Source organism: Hordeum vulgare, chromosome 2H (assembly GCF_904849725.1).
Source record: "Hordeum vulgare subsp. vulgare chromosome 2H, MorexV3_pseudomolecules_assembly, whole genome shotgun sequence".
NCBI lineage: Eukaryota > Viridiplantae > Streptophyta > Magnoliopsida > Poales > Poaceae > Hordeum > Hordeum vulgare.
This window is the reverse complement of record NC_058519.1, coordinates 432,855,201-432,870,250: the sequence shown is the minus strand read 5'-3', so window position 1 is coordinate 432,870,250 and position 15,050 is coordinate 432,855,201. Positions and strand designations below refer to the sequence as shown.

Genomic DNA, 15,050 nt, shown 5'->3' with positions numbered 1-15,050 from the left:
ATCCATGGCAATGGTGACCGGACATGCTGTGGCATGTGATCAAAGACGTTATTTGATTGTTTTCAGCACCCTTAAACATGCCCAGTGATGTAGGTTTGTCCTGCAACTTCAGTAACAAATTTTACATAGGAGTATCTTTTTATGTTTCCTTTTTCAAGGAGGAAAACTATTCTCATCTTTGACCAGATAACAGGAAATTTGATGTTCCAGATGTTCAATAACAGTAAGATTGCACTAGGATATCTCTAGTCAGTATTTAGTGATTTTTCTGCCTTCTGCTCCCTCTGTAAACTAATATAAAAGAGCTTAGATTACTAGAGTAGTGTTTTAAATGCTCTTATATTAATTTACAGAGGAGTACAAAACATTAACAGATGCCGCCTATATGAAATGAAGAACATCCATACGTACTCCATAACATTCCTCTCCAAGAAGCAGCACAACTAGTCAGGGCGTTCAAAAGTCGGTGGTACCAGAAGATTACAGTATTACCAAAAACCATATCAGTCTCGATTCGCTCTGATTTTGACAACTGTTGTACGACAATAGATAAGTTTCTCTTCTGTTGCTAATAGTAGTACAGGATGCAACGCCATGGATCGGCAGTTGAAACTCACCGAATCCCAGCGGGACACATATCAGGCTAAACATGAGCAAATTTGATCTCCATGAACTGGCAACGTGCAGTCAAGCACCACTCTTGATTCGACACCGAGCTGCTGTAGAGTTTAGGGACAGAAAATAAGATGACAAGATTCAAAAAAAAAAAAGATGACAAGGAATAAGTTCTATTGTAGCATGTAGTTATTTGCTAACCAAAATTTAATATTCTACCCAAAATCTTGAGTCGCCTATTTTAAGGAAATCTTGTGTTCAGTTATTACGACACTCTTATGCATGAAACCAACATGATTCCTTTTTTTTAACTGAAACCAACATGATTCTTATTGACTAGATGATTTCTCACTGCCTGTTTGAGAATGATAAAACAACAATTTTCTTTTGAGAATGATCATTTATGTGGAACAATTGTATATCTACCTGAAAGCTGACTTCTATGCATTAATATTTGCTAAATAAAATTCTTTTGAGGATGAAACAATTGTATATCTACCACTCCAAAAGTGTGCACTTGTGCATCTGTGCCATAAATCCGTCAGAAAATGCTCTAGTACCATTTTGCAAACATGAGAAGTAGATATTTTTACACTTTGAAGAGGGTCGATGGGTTTCACCATGGTCAATGTGACCCTACTGCCCTTAGAAGGGAGAACATGTGTTTCATAAAATTTCAAAAACATAACTAAAAGTTTTGAAAATAATCCTCAATGTGCATTGTGGAATGATGTATGGACTTGAGAATTTTGGGCCAAAATAAGTCCTGCTCTGTTGTACGAAATACTAATTATCTACACTTACAGTTGGGTTTGTACGGTCCCTTTTTTGTATAGCATACAAATGGACATTTTGGCCGAAAATATGGGGTTCCAACTTCAACCCACAATTTACATTTAGAAAATTTCAGTAGATTCCTAAAACCTTGGAAGTGTGCCTTTTCACCTCATATAGGGGCTATCAGTGGTAAATAAACACTAATGGTGCCAAAGCAATTACATCAGTTGTAATCATAAATTTATATAATTTTTGCAAACCTAGTGGTATATGTACAATTCTCCACATTTCTTTTACCTGGAATTATTGGACATCGCACAACTCGGTCATGGTTTTTGGAATGATGAATTTTTACCCATTCACCAAAGGTTTGGCTTGTAAAACCTTATCAGCTCAGCCAACATTGATCCTGGCACAGCAGATTTAATTAGTTGGAAACGAGAGGAACAGGTATTGATTTGGTGTCATGTGCATAAGAACAAATTTCTGGGTTGTTTCCCAGAGATTGGGACAGGAAAGATTTGGAAAGCCCACACTGAGCAAAAATGCAGACTCTTATCAAAGTATGGAAAGATTTGGGAAGCCTGTGTGGAGACAAAATGCTGACTCTTCTCAATTATCTGTATTATAAGGGTGTATAGTAGTAACGAAGTTGTATAGATAGATAATAGTATGTATCATGGCACATGTCCGGCACATTGACACCGTAGCAAAGTAAGATAACCATCAGAACTGTTTGAAATTGCACGGATTGGTCATTGCTTTCCGAATGATGAATTGCTACCCATTTGCTAAATGTTTGGCTTGTGAAACGTTATCAGCTCAGCCACCATTGATCCTAGCACAGCAGACTTAGTAAGTTGGAAATGAGAGGATTGGTATCTCTTTGGCAGGGCATAGGATGAACTTCAGGGTTGTTTCACAAAGTTTGAGACGAGAAAGATTTGGAAAGGGGACCCACGCGTCACGGGGTGACTCTGTGGAAAACAAACCCTGCTGGCCGACTCCGGCCCTCCCCACCACCTCCCCCACCTCACCTGGAGGTCGCCACCGGTTAAGCCTTCACGGCCACCAAGGACAGCGGTGGCGAGGCACCTGTCGCGTTTCGCTTTGGACCATTTGTGCTCCTGATATGGTCGTCGGATGGACAGTGGCCTCCGGTGTCGGCGACGTGGGTGGGTTGGACATGTGGCTGTATTCATGGTCGTTCCTGGCGTGCTACCTTCATTCCTCGGTCATCCCCCTTCCCATCTGGGTCAACTGAGTCAGGTCTAGCTCCTCTTGTCCATCTTGGCATGTTAAGCATATCTGTTAGCACATGTAAACAGTAGGACTGGTTGCTTAGGGTATGTTGCTAACCACAACGCCTCCTAAATCCTCTCAGCTAATGGCTTGATAGTGGGATTAATTGAGGACGTGAGCTGCACTTGTCCGTGTATATAAGCATTGGATGCCAATGAATATATAATCATGAGTTGCATCCCAAACCTTCCACTCTACATGGTAGCGGAAGTTCATGGCCAATGTGCCAATCTAACGCATTTCTTTGACGAGCATCCGCCTGTTTGCCTCGAAGAGGTTGCATATCTTGCAGATGGAGTAGGCATCATCACCCTCGCGAACCACCATGTTGAAGATCTCCTAAGAGACCATCAAGTAAAGCCAGTGAATGATGGTGGCGTCAACGGAGGACCAGTCATGGTCGGCCTTCATGGCTTACGCATCAATGGTTCGTCGATGTGATCATGAATTTGGAAGGAGCAGAAGGCGAGGGAGAAATATGTTTTCGAGACCTAGAAGGTGGAGTCATTGAGATCAAGACGAATGAGAACATATTCCGAAATGTTGACATGGTAAAGGGTACCAGCTCTAAGAGGCTCGGCTAGCGCGTTGGAGAAAGGGTTGGTCTTGCCAAAGACATAGGAAGTAGGAGAATTCATGCGTAAAAAGAGTTCGACGTCTTGCAGCGAAACAAGACATGGCATCTCGTCCCACGACCACGGCACGCCAATGTGATCAGCGGGAAGTGGGTTTTCCAACATAAGTTGCGTCTCAACGGCATTCTCAAGCGACACAAAGCATGGTGGGTGGTTCACAACTTTCATTAACGCATCGGCATCAACTTCACCGACACCTTCGCATCGATATCAAACAAAGCACATTCCGCACAATCGTCCAGCTCACAGTCTCTCGTGTCTGGCCGGTGCACTAGATGGATGTCTCTAACGCCTTCTTTCACGGCAATCTCGGCAAACAGGTTTTCTTCTGCCAGTAGCTCACCGGCTTCGGCGGCGACAACTACCCCAAGCATGTGTCTACTCTCTCGCTTTTTCTACAGGCTTAAGCAGGCACTGCATGCCTGGTCCCAGCAGTTCACTGCGTGCCTCCAGCTGCTCAGCATGCTCCATGCGCTCTGACGCCTCATTTTTTGTGTATCACCACGAGCTCTCAAGCGTGCCAACATGCTTAATTGCAAGCCCTCATCAACACCCAGGCACCATGGCCAAGCTCCCCGTGCAAAATGGCTTGCCGGCACCAGACGCCCAGACGGTCCCTTCTACTGGTCCATTCTTGGCACCCTACTGTATTTGACACTCACCAAACCAAACTTGTATGTCATCCAACAGGTGTGCCTCCACATGCATTCATGGCACAATGCTCACTAGAACCTGGTGAAGCACATTCGCCGGTACATTCGTGGCACGATGGCTCTCGTTCTCACCTTTCACATGTCGTCCTCAACCGACATTGTGGCGGACTCAAGGCAGACTGTGATGATTGCCCAAACACCAACGCTTGACGTCAAACTACTATGTCTTTCTCACACCATCGCTCACCTCATGGTCCTCAAAGAGGCAGCCTAGTACCGGGTTGTGGCCAATGTCGTCACTGAGTGCTCATGTGTCATGGCTTCGTCAACTTCATAAGCTACATTGCAACGTTGCTAAGGCTACCGTGGTGTACTATGACAACGTCTCCGCCGTTTATATCTCCGATAACCCCGCACATCATCGACGCGCCAAGCACATTGAGCTTGACATCCATTACGTTCACGAGCAGGTGGCTCTCGGGCGTGTTTGCATTCAGCACATTCATACAGCCCAAAAACTTGCTGATGTAATGACAAAGGGGCTGCTGACATCAACCCTTGAGGAAATCCAGTACAGCCTATGCGTCGAAGTAGGACCGGTTCCTTAGGACCTGTTGCTAACCGCCACGCCTCCTAAATCCTCTTAGCTAATGGCTTGATGGGAGGGATTAGTTGAGGACGTGAGCTGCACTTGTACGTGTATATAAGCATTGTATGCCAACAAATATAATCATGGATTGCATCCCAAACCTTCTTCCTCTCTACAAGACCAAATCCGATGGCGATTCCGCTGGATCTGGTGCTCATGCCTCTAATCGACTTGTATCGTCCAATGGTTGGCCTTGGTCACTTGTCACAGACCAGTCTGGTACCACCTAGTCGTTGGGGAGCTGCATGTCATATGCTTGCGGTGGTGCAGCCATCTCCGGTGGTTCAATCTCCTCTTCTGGCTCCACATCTAGCCTTTCTCCCTCTTCCCTGCCCCTTGGTCCTTGGTCACGGTTGGTGCCCTCTTTACTACTCAGGCAGCCCTCGTGGCGCTGGGTTGGTGGCCTAGTCGCTTGATGACACCATGCCTATGCTCAAGCAAGTGGTGTTTGTTCAAGGTTGGTGGCAGACTCGTCCATGTGTTGCTTGTGCTTTGCTCGTTGTAGTCATGTTCGGGTTGTATTGTTGCTGACTGTTGCACAAGCTCTTATAGTATGTTTTCCTTCTTTAATGCCATGCGTGGTACTATTGCTTTTGTCTAGGTTGGATTTGACGGTCTTCTAGTCACGGATTGCCAATTCTTGGTTTGGCAATTTTTAGATCGGTTTAGTTATGCGGTTGGGTCGTGTCACTATGATGTTTTATGGGTTATGCCTTCTTTGGCGTTGTATCATCTTTCTTAATGAAGTCACATGCAGTTCTTCTGGATGGTCCTGGAAAAAAAAAGGATTTGGAAAGCCCACATGGAGCCAACATGCAGACTCTTCTCCTGCCCCGTGTATCATAGGCGCATCCTCACATCAGATGTCCTCGCGGTGCAGGAGTGGCCTCACAACCAGTTTGTGTTTGCCTTTGAGCCCATGAGACGGCCTTCACAAGTGTATTCAATGCCCTTTATCAATCGAGTTGGCAATTTGATAAACAGTGGCTTGCCATTGGAAGCATAGTGAACATGCAGTCCTTTAAATCAGTGGGTGATTTGAGGGAAGGGGCTACACTGTCACACCAAAAGACAGTTGGCAGGAGCAGTCAAATCCTATACATCCTACGGAAGGCCTGGAAAGAGTACAACAGGAGAATTTTCAATGTAACTAAGATAATGTCTTCCATTTTCTAAAAATAATTAGGATGAACTACAACGAGGTGCTTCTCTAGCTTGCTTTGGGAGACAATAATCAACAGGCAGTTAGTGCTACAGACATTTGGGCATAGTCTACCATGGAATTGAGGGTTTCTTTGGTCTCGTTACTCTAAAACAGTGACCCAGTAAATCACTCCTGCTATTGAAAAGGCAGTGCTCCTGGCCATTTCCTCAAAAGGAAGATAAACACTTAAAACTAAGTATATCATGAACAATATATACTTGAGAAACTCAAATGCCGGCAGAAATACGCATCACAGGTCCATAAAAAACAATGGTGAGCAGCATGCCTACAGTAATTATTCGTCACACATTAGAAACGTTATATAATGAACGAATTGCAGTTAACGTTCAACCATGAAGTGCAAAGTTACAACTTCCAAAATAGTAGTGTCAAAACCTGAGTTTCTACTTGGTGGACGGACTACTATCTGCAGGAGCATCCCAACTTAGGTCGATAACTGACTCTGTACTGTTTGGTTCTGCAGAATGAACCAATATTAGTGTCAATCTGAATTCCCTGTATACTGAAAAGAAAAGGGAACAAGGTTTGATGTGTAATCAACCATCTAACTCACCTTGGCTTGCAAGACTTTCTGGCTTTCGCTGAAATACTGATTAGGATGATTGATTCCGGTATCACATGAGACACCGTGAGTTGCCTCAAAAGTCATTGTGCAAGCTAGCTGCATTGTCGCATGCATCAGATGATTTGGTTAATCAAGTAATAGAACACTGCTAATGAAACTGAGGACTGAGGTAAAGTACCTGGTAATGCCTGTTCTTCACTTTATCCAGTATCCCTTCCAAAGCATTTCCACTGACACCCATATTGTTGAGAGCTGCTCTCAAGTTCTCTTCACTACAAATACAACGCAAAAGAAAGGTAAAACACATGAAACAAATATTGGGAGCAATATAGTAAATTTCCTGGATTTTTTTGGATTCAACATGTTGCCATTCAGGTCAGTCCGAAACCTTTAACATGCAGGATACAAGGGCCCAAATTCTCATACTTCAGAGACACTGTTAGGCAACTAACGCTGGTTGAAAGTTCAGGGTAACCACAAAAAATATAAGCTTTTAGCTATTCTGATAACTACACCCTCCGTCCCAAATAACTGTCTTCAGCTTAGTACAACTTTCTACTAGAACTAGTACAAAGTTGAGACAGTAATTTTGGGACGGAGGGAGTATTATTTAAAAAGGACACCGAATGAGAATAATACCCAAAATGTCGATAAGGGCAACCATGGTGATCACCAACACCAGGTGTCGCAGAGATGATCTTTTGACATGAATATGGAGTGTAATCCTGCAGGAGCCATTTAACAGAGTTATCAATTTTCTACCAAAAAAGGCAATAGTTAGTAATAATAAGTTATGTACATAGAACAAGGGGCTTACCGTTCGTTTTCCTTCTTTTCCATAATTGTGTCTGATACCATATGCATATTCCTTGTCAAATCGCTCAGAGCCAACCTTATCCATATGAGATTCAGCATCAGTGAAGCAATAGAAACTACAAACTATATCTGTTTAACTTACAGAACTACAGGTAAGCATGCAGTAGGTAGTCATACAAAAAAAATGCTTAACACAACTTCAACATCATCAAAACGCTGATAGAGGTTTGCATATGGTTTCTCAACAGTAAAAGTTTTCTTGAATACTTCCACACAAATATAGTTGCAGATTAATATATTCACCAGGAAAAGTTAGGTACCTTCTGAGAGAATTCCGATCTCCAAAATGTGACAGCATCCTCCAGCTTTAGCCCAGCACCCTAAATAATAAAGTTTCAGAAGTGCATTAAAACGGCATATATAATACAAACTATTGGTACTTATAAAACTAAGTTTCAGCTTTAATTCATCGTAATACCTTGAGGAAAAGACCAAACTGCATTCTACCCCCGTGTTTGAGATGATGGTTTTCCCTCAACTGCCAAAAAGCAAAACACTAAATAACCTGACCAAAAGGTAAGCTATGTACATAACTTTTAAGGTGCCTGACCTTCTCTAGCATATGGCGCATACAAAGAGGGAAAGAAGTTCTAGCCAGTTGATCAATATCCTTTGGCGAAATCTCAGCAGCATCAGTTTTCTGTATAAAATATTGATTATAAACCAAAAATTTAAGTAATTTAGTGAAAAACAGCATCGAAAAGAATGTGTTGAAAAGTACAGGTGTAACAGTATACCTGAGAGTAATCAGGTCCAAAATATGCATTGCTTAACGCCTCAACAATCTGTTCAAAAAATATACATCATACATGTTACTAGAAGAAAAGTCTGAGAAAAAAGTGGGAATTGTGCACTTATACTTACAGGAGTCAACCTGTCCTTTTCTTGTTCCTTAATGGTCGCAGTCCATTTCCTGTGCTTGAATTGTTTCACATATTAGAGATTGTCTTTACTAATATACAGCCATACAGATGCTAAGTTCAAAAACTAATGCCAAGATGGAAGCGAAGTTCAAAGTAATGAAACGGTGTAATCATGCAAACAACTGCAAACTCAAGCCTTTTATTTGTCTAAACATGAATGGAGACTGATTGATGAGACAAAAAATACTGTTGTTATGTATCCATAAGGTACACGGCAGATACAGTATTGTTAAAAATATAAAATCAGGTAGCATATGTCATCTAAGACGACAAGAATTATTTCCTACAAAATAACTGAGTACAACTTTGAAAAATAAAAGGTTACCATTTACCTATTTGTTAAAACAAGTGCCTTTGATATATTGCAGCGGAATTGGGTTACCACAAGTGAAACCACCTGGCATATTTATGCAGATATGTTTAGCACGAGCATTAGCCAAATAAAAAGTTTGCATTCTCATGTTCACATCACACCTGACTCATCGCAACATAAGCATAGCCCTTTGAAAGGAATACTCGGCGGTTGGCAACAAGATCTGGAACTTCTTCAAAAGGTACCTTAATTGGGTTAAGCATTATTTAGTTAGATTACTCAATCGCAGGAGCAAAAACTTAAAACAAATATATGGGATTTCAAACTAAGATAGATTGTGCACATACCTTGAAGAACACAGATTCAACTGCAAAATAAAATACAAAAAGTTAGCCGGCAAGTTCAAGAACACAAATGCCGATAACAAAACATCATTCTACATTTCTACTTGAACAGCATAAAGAGCGATTGACAAATGATGACAAAGGTTGAAATACTAAAAGTTTCACAGCACAATGTTATGCATTGCAAATACATTTTCTTTTGAGATATTTCCAGAGTTCAATCCCGCCGTCCAGCTACTGTTTCAGTACATCAACTTAGTCATGATTTCAGACCATACAAACAATGGGAAATAATCCAAAGCAGATTATTCTGTAATTCGTTCTAACGCCTTGGAACAGAAATCTGCACTAAATAAGTTAACAGCAGTGACAAATCCAAATTGAATATGTGGGCCCCTGTGCTGCTTATTTTCAAGGTACAAATCAAAATAAACCAGCAATGAAGTGTTCCATACCGCTTGTAGATTGACTGATGGAACGTGCAACTTGGCTTAACTTATCTTTCACAGCCTACAGCATGGAACCAAGAAGTTACATTACTCTGAAGCCCCAGCATCCAAGTGCTCAACTATTTTATTAATGTCCATAATATATACCTCGAATTCCGAGTGTGGCAATGCTTTGTATGGAAGCTGAAACTCACTCATAAGAAGCCTCTGAAAGAGACAGTGGGACAAGCAATGGTTAAAACATTTTTTTCCTTTAGTTCAGTTACATGATAAGTAGAGAAGAAGCCACCTGTGATTCAGGACTCTCGAGACGAAAGCGGTACCGAAACAGTGTATTTTCCATGGAGAGAAACCACTTGCGCAATTCCTCCCTAGAAGGTGGGTAAAAAAGCAGTGTTCCAATAAGTTGGTCAAAACTGCAGAAACGAACCACCAACCTGATGAATACAAAATGTAAGTGCAAGAATGTTATGCGTACGTTCTGCAGTATACAAGACGGAGTACAAAGTGAGATATTATGTCCTTGTTTAAAGTCTCTGCTGGATCCTGGTGCCTCATATGTGCCTTCCACAACTCGCTTACCTAAATGTCAAGGAGAAGCATACATTTCAGTTCAATTCAAATATTTAATCACCGTTCATAAGAAGGCTTCAGATATCTATACTTAACTTGTTACCTAGTTATCAAGGAGAAGCATATGCTAAATCCATAACTATACTTACAAAAACTTGCCTTAATATGTACTCGATCTAAGAAGAGAACAGCACTTGCAAGTTGCAACTTGAATTTAAAACACGTTAAATTAGCAATAAATTGTCAAATAATAAAATGGAAAAATCCAAAAGGAACATCATGTGCAAATCTAAAAGAGCCTGAGTTCAACTTAGAAATTGTCCATGCGTCTAACTAAATCCAACTCAGATCGAGGTCTACACACAGCGAGATTTGCTGATACTTTCACCTGCTTGTACCGAAAATCTGCGCTAAGGCTCCCAAAAATGTACTGTGGCTTTCTCGCAGAAGGCGCCGAAATAGATCAACGGAGCAAGAGAGGATGGCTCACCAGTTTCTCCATCTCCTCGGGCCTCTTCCCCCGCGATAGCCCATCCGAGATACCCTTCAGGACTAACCAACACAGCACAGAAAATTCGCATGAAGCGCTAGCTGTTAATAACCAGATCTAAAGAAGTGCGCGGGAGAGCGAATCAAAAATTGCCCCACGAAACGAAGGCCGGTCAACGCACCTCGGAGGCGGTCGATGGCGAAGAGCTCGAACTCCTCCAGGCGCACCTCCAGCTGCGGCGCCACACGGTACGTTGGCAGAGCCCCCGCGCCGCTGCCTCCGCCGCTGGCAGCTGCGGCTGCTGCCGCGAGCTGCCGTTGGGATCGCACGATCTCCATGGCTGTGGGTGTTTGGTTCCAAGCGCGGCGGAATGAGCCTCTCTCTCTCTCTCTCTCTCCCTCTCCTCTGCGGCGGGGGTGGGGAGTGCGGCGGGGGTGGGGGAAGGGGATTGGGGATTTTTCTGCCCAGTTTGGCGGGAAATGGGTGTGCTTTTCCCGCGGCTGGACGGCCAGCTGCTTCGTATGGACCTTCATTTTCAACCCCGTGTACATTTAGCCAAACGGATTTCCTATTCGGCGCCCGCAGCGCCGTTTACTTCGTTACTCGTACTGGGCGCCCAGGTCACTTTGATATGTTTTATCTAAAAAATGGACCTTCTATCCCTCAAAAAAAAACTAAATGGACATTCTAGAAGGTTCACACCGGTTTTTGGAACCTTCTAGAATGTTCGCACCAGTACTTTTGGGCAGTTCTTTTTGTTTCTTTGGGACTGAGTTTTTCTCTGTTTTTCTCATTTTCATTTCATGTTTTTTCCTTTTTCAAATTCATGAACTTCTCAAAAATCATGAGTTTTTTTTAATCCACAAACTTTTTAAAAAAAATCATAATTTCTTTAAAATTTTATGAACATATTCAAATCAATTTTTGAATCCGTGGACTTTTCCAAATTCATGAACTTAAAAGAAAGTTCCTGAACTTTTCAAAAGTCAATAGTCAATGTTCAAACTATAGGTGGTCAAATTGTATCATAGATCGTGGCCCATCAAGCACATGTGAGGGCTGTCAATCTTAATGTGCACTATAAGCCCTGCATAGTAGGTCTCGGGGCAATTTGTTGGGATGATGCACACACGAGCAAGCAAAATGGCCGCGAGATGGAATGGGCCATTTTATCAGCTAGAGGTGCGTTCTTAAAAAATGTTTGCACTTTTAAAAAATGTTTGCAAATTGTAAAATATGATAGTGTTTTCCAAAAAAAATGTGTGTGAAAAAAAACAAAACCAAGGAAATTGATTTGCTAGTGGAGTGACGTTGTTTTCAGCATAACTACCTTAGTGTTGTTTTTTATGCAGAAATAAAAAAATATAGGAATTGGATTAAATTTTATGAAGAATTATTTCGGAATAAATAAAAAACACTAGAGCAAATAGTTACCGAAGAGGAGCCACCCAGGGGCACGGCCACCCGTGGCATGCCACCTAGGCTTGTTGGGGCTTTGGACCTCCGCTTGACCTAATTCCGACGTTAAATATTCACATCCTTCGAGAAAATATCAAAAATAAATTTGTATCGCGTTTTACGAATTGGAGCCGTCACCTCCTCTTGTTCTTCGTCGAGAGTCCTAATCTCTAGTTTGTTCGTGGCTCCAGAGAGAGAAAGAGAGATTCATCGTCGTCGTCATCACCAACCCTTCTCCGTCGTTAATTTAATGATGCTCACAATCATGCGTGAGTAATCTCCTTATAGGCATGCCATAGGTAGATGGGAGTTGGATGAAATTTCATGTGTAATCATGTCAAATTGCCAGGACTTGGTCCCTAATATCTACTATATTCTGTGATTGATGTTGTTGTGATTTTGTTGCGTTTAATGCTTGTTACTAGGGATCGAGTGCCATGATTTTAGATATGAACATGTTGTCTTTTCATGAATATGTTTGTGGTCTTGATCTTATCTGCAAGTTGTATCCACATGTTATTGTTCTAAACCTTAGACCCCCTAAGGTGACATTGATTGGGATATCGACGGGGATGTTTTTAACTTGAGGATTTCATATATTCACTATGTGTTAATGCTTTATTTCAGTTCTCTATTAAAAGAAGTGCTTTAATTATTCTTAATCTTCAGTAGGACCCCGCTTCCACTGGAGGGTAGGACAAAAGATGGCATGCAACTATTACGGAAGCACGTATGACTATATACGAGATACATGCCTACGTGTGATTGATAAATTGGAGCAACTGTATATCGGTTTAGGTTGTGACAGTTACATGTTGAATTTCATACGATTACTATCGCTACTACATGCCTACGCTTTATTGTTATTGTCTTTTCTAGAGTTACTACTGCTACTATTCTACAAACTGCTACTATTGTTGCTATTGCTACTACTACTTTATTGTTACTGCTATTATTACTATCATATTACCGTGGTACTAATAATTTTTTGCTAGAAAAGTTATCTCGGGTGAATTGACAACTCAACTGTTAAGGGTTATAAATATTGTTTGGCTCCCCATGCATCGAATCAATAAATTTGAGCGAAATACTACCCTCAAAGACTTTTGTGATCCCCTATAATTATGGGTCATCATAGATGCACTCATGTGAGTTGAACCATACATCCAATGAAAATACCAAACATCAACACTCTCAAAGTACATTCTGGCAGCTAGGGAACGAGGTCGTCACCAAATTCCTTACTGAGCTGAGGTAAAGGAATCAAACCCATCTTGGTGAGTACCCGATGCACATCTGAATATAGATGAGTGTGGTACACACATAATCAAAATCCGAACTTTTACGAGTGTTAGGGCATATTTATGCCTAAGTAATTTTGGTGATTGATGGCAGAACCTTAATAGACTAATCGTGTGCATTGAGCTTTCAGATAATACACGACAAAGGCACAAGACGATTCGGCACCCTTCGTGGAATAGAAGCACGGTGTCCTCTACGATTCTCTTTGGTGGTTTTTGAGTCGTAGGAACGTCGTACTATTAAGAGGGGGTCTGCATTGGAAAGGTTTGGGTGGAATCAATCTTGCACGCACACACTTTATCTCCATCCCCTTTCCCCTGCAACTTTGGAGCTTTTCCCATCTCTGTTTTTTCTCCTCTTGCAAAAAGGTCACCTAGCGGTATTACCGCTGGATCTAGCGGTAGTACCGCTGGCCCTAGCGATAGTACCGCTAGAGCTGGCGGTAGTACCGCTGGCCCAACGGTAGTACCGCCCCTAGTCAGCGTTAGTACCGCTCTAGGACTTTAGTACCGTCATCCTTGCGATTGTACTTCGTCGGACTTTTTGCGAAGACTTTCTTGGCGGTGGTTGGCCCGGTAGTATCTTTGCGCTACCATGGGCTCAGCGGTAGTACCGCTGGGCTCGTGGTGTGAGTGGAAAACGGTTGGATTCCCCGCCCCCCCCCCCCCCGCTATATAAAGGGTTCTTCTTGCTCAAGAACCCTACCTTTGACCCTCCCAAGCTCCCTTGTTGCCCCCTAAGCTCAAAAGTGCCCGATCTCTCTCCCTAGCCAATCAAACTTGTTGATTTCCTAGGGATTGGTTGAGAAGGCCTATATCTACACTTCCACCAAGAGAAAATTGATTCCCCCCACTAATCTCTTGCCGATCTTGTTACTCTTGGGTGTTTGAGCATCCTAGACGGTTGAGGTCACCTCGAAGCCACATTCCATTGTGGTGAAGCTTCGTGGTCTTGTTGGGAGCCTCCAAGCTTTGTGTGGAGTTTGCCCCAACCTTGTTTGTAAAGGTTCGGTCGCCGCCTTCAAGAGCACCTATAGTGGAATCACGGCACCTTGCATTGTGTGAGGGCGAGAGGAGAATACGGTGGCCCTAGTGGCTTATTGGGGAGCATTGTGCCTCCAGACCGCTCCAACGGAGACGTACTTCCTGTCAAAGGGAAGGAACTTCGTGTTGGAAATATGCCCTAGAGGCAATAATAAATTAGTTATTATTATATTTCTTTGTTCACGATAATCGTTTATTATCCATGCTATAATTATATTGATTGGAAACACAATGCATGTGTGGATACATAGACAAAACACTGTCCCTAGTAGGCCTCTAGTTGACTAGCTCGTTGATCAAAGATGGTCAAGGTTTCCTGACCATAGGCAAGTGTTGTCACTTGATAACGGGATCACATCATTAGGAGAATCATGTGATGGACTAGACCCAAACTAATAGACGTAGCATGTTGATCGTGTCATTTTGTTGCTACTGTTTTCTGTGTGTCAAGTATTTGTTCCTATGACCATGAGATCATATAACTCACTGACACCGGAGGAATGCTTTGTGTGTATCAAACGTCGCAACGCAACTGGGTGACTATAAAGATGCTCTATAGGTATATCCGAAGGTGTTCGTTGAGTTAGTATGGATCGAGACTGGGATTTGTCACTCCGTGTGACGGAGAGGTATCTCGGGGCCCACTCGGTAATACAACATCACACACAAGCCTTGCAAGCAATGTGACTTAGTGTAAGTCACGGGATCTTGTATTACGGAACGAGTAAAGAGACTTGCCGGTAAACGAGATTGAAATAGGTATGCGGATACTGACGATCGAATCTCGGGCAAGTAACATACCGAAGGACAAATGGAATGACATACGGGATTATATGAATCCTTGACACTAAGGTTCAA

The 15,050-nt window shown here is 42.4% G+C and overlaps 1 protein-coding gene across 4 annotated transcripts; it reads right to left on the bottom strand.

Moving 5' to 3' along the window:
* Positions 1 to 386: 386 nt before the first annotated feature.
* Positions 387 to 10,878, bottom strand: LOC123426536 (probable DNA primase large subunit). Of its 4 annotated transcripts, none has more exons than XR_006622262.1 (21): positions 10,571 to 10,814; positions 10,390 to 10,451; positions 9,805 to 9,908; positions 9,616 to 9,697; positions 9,474 to 9,533; positions 9,333 to 9,387; positions 8,881 to 8,900; positions 8,695 to 8,778; positions 8,553 to 8,617; positions 8,162 to 8,210; positions 8,035 to 8,082; positions 7,848 to 7,937; positions 7,716 to 7,775; positions 7,558 to 7,617; positions 7,239 to 7,313; positions 7,061 to 7,146; positions 6,600 to 6,693; positions 6,410 to 6,517; positions 6,232 to 6,313; positions 1,690 to 1,801; positions 387 to 719 (listed from the first exon to the last, which is right to left on the bottom strand). XR_006622262.1 is itself a non-coding variant. In XM_045110376.1 (20 exons), the coding sequence occupies exons 1-19, from the start codon at positions 10,725 to 10,727 to the stop codon at positions 6,281 to 6,283; spliced, it is 1,392 nt and encodes a 463-aa protein (XP_044966311.1). In that variant the 5' UTR covers positions 10,728 to 10,878; the 3' UTR covers positions 387 to 719; positions 6,232 to 6,280. The 4 variants fall into 4 exon arrangements, 2 of the variants coding, with proteins under 2 accessions (XP_044966311.1, XP_044966312.1); XR_006622263.1 differs by having other exon boundaries at positions 387 to 716; XM_045110376.1 differs by lacking the exon at positions 1,690 to 1,801 and having other exon boundaries at positions 10,571 to 10,878.
* Positions 10,879 to 15,050: the final 4,172 nt, after the last annotated feature.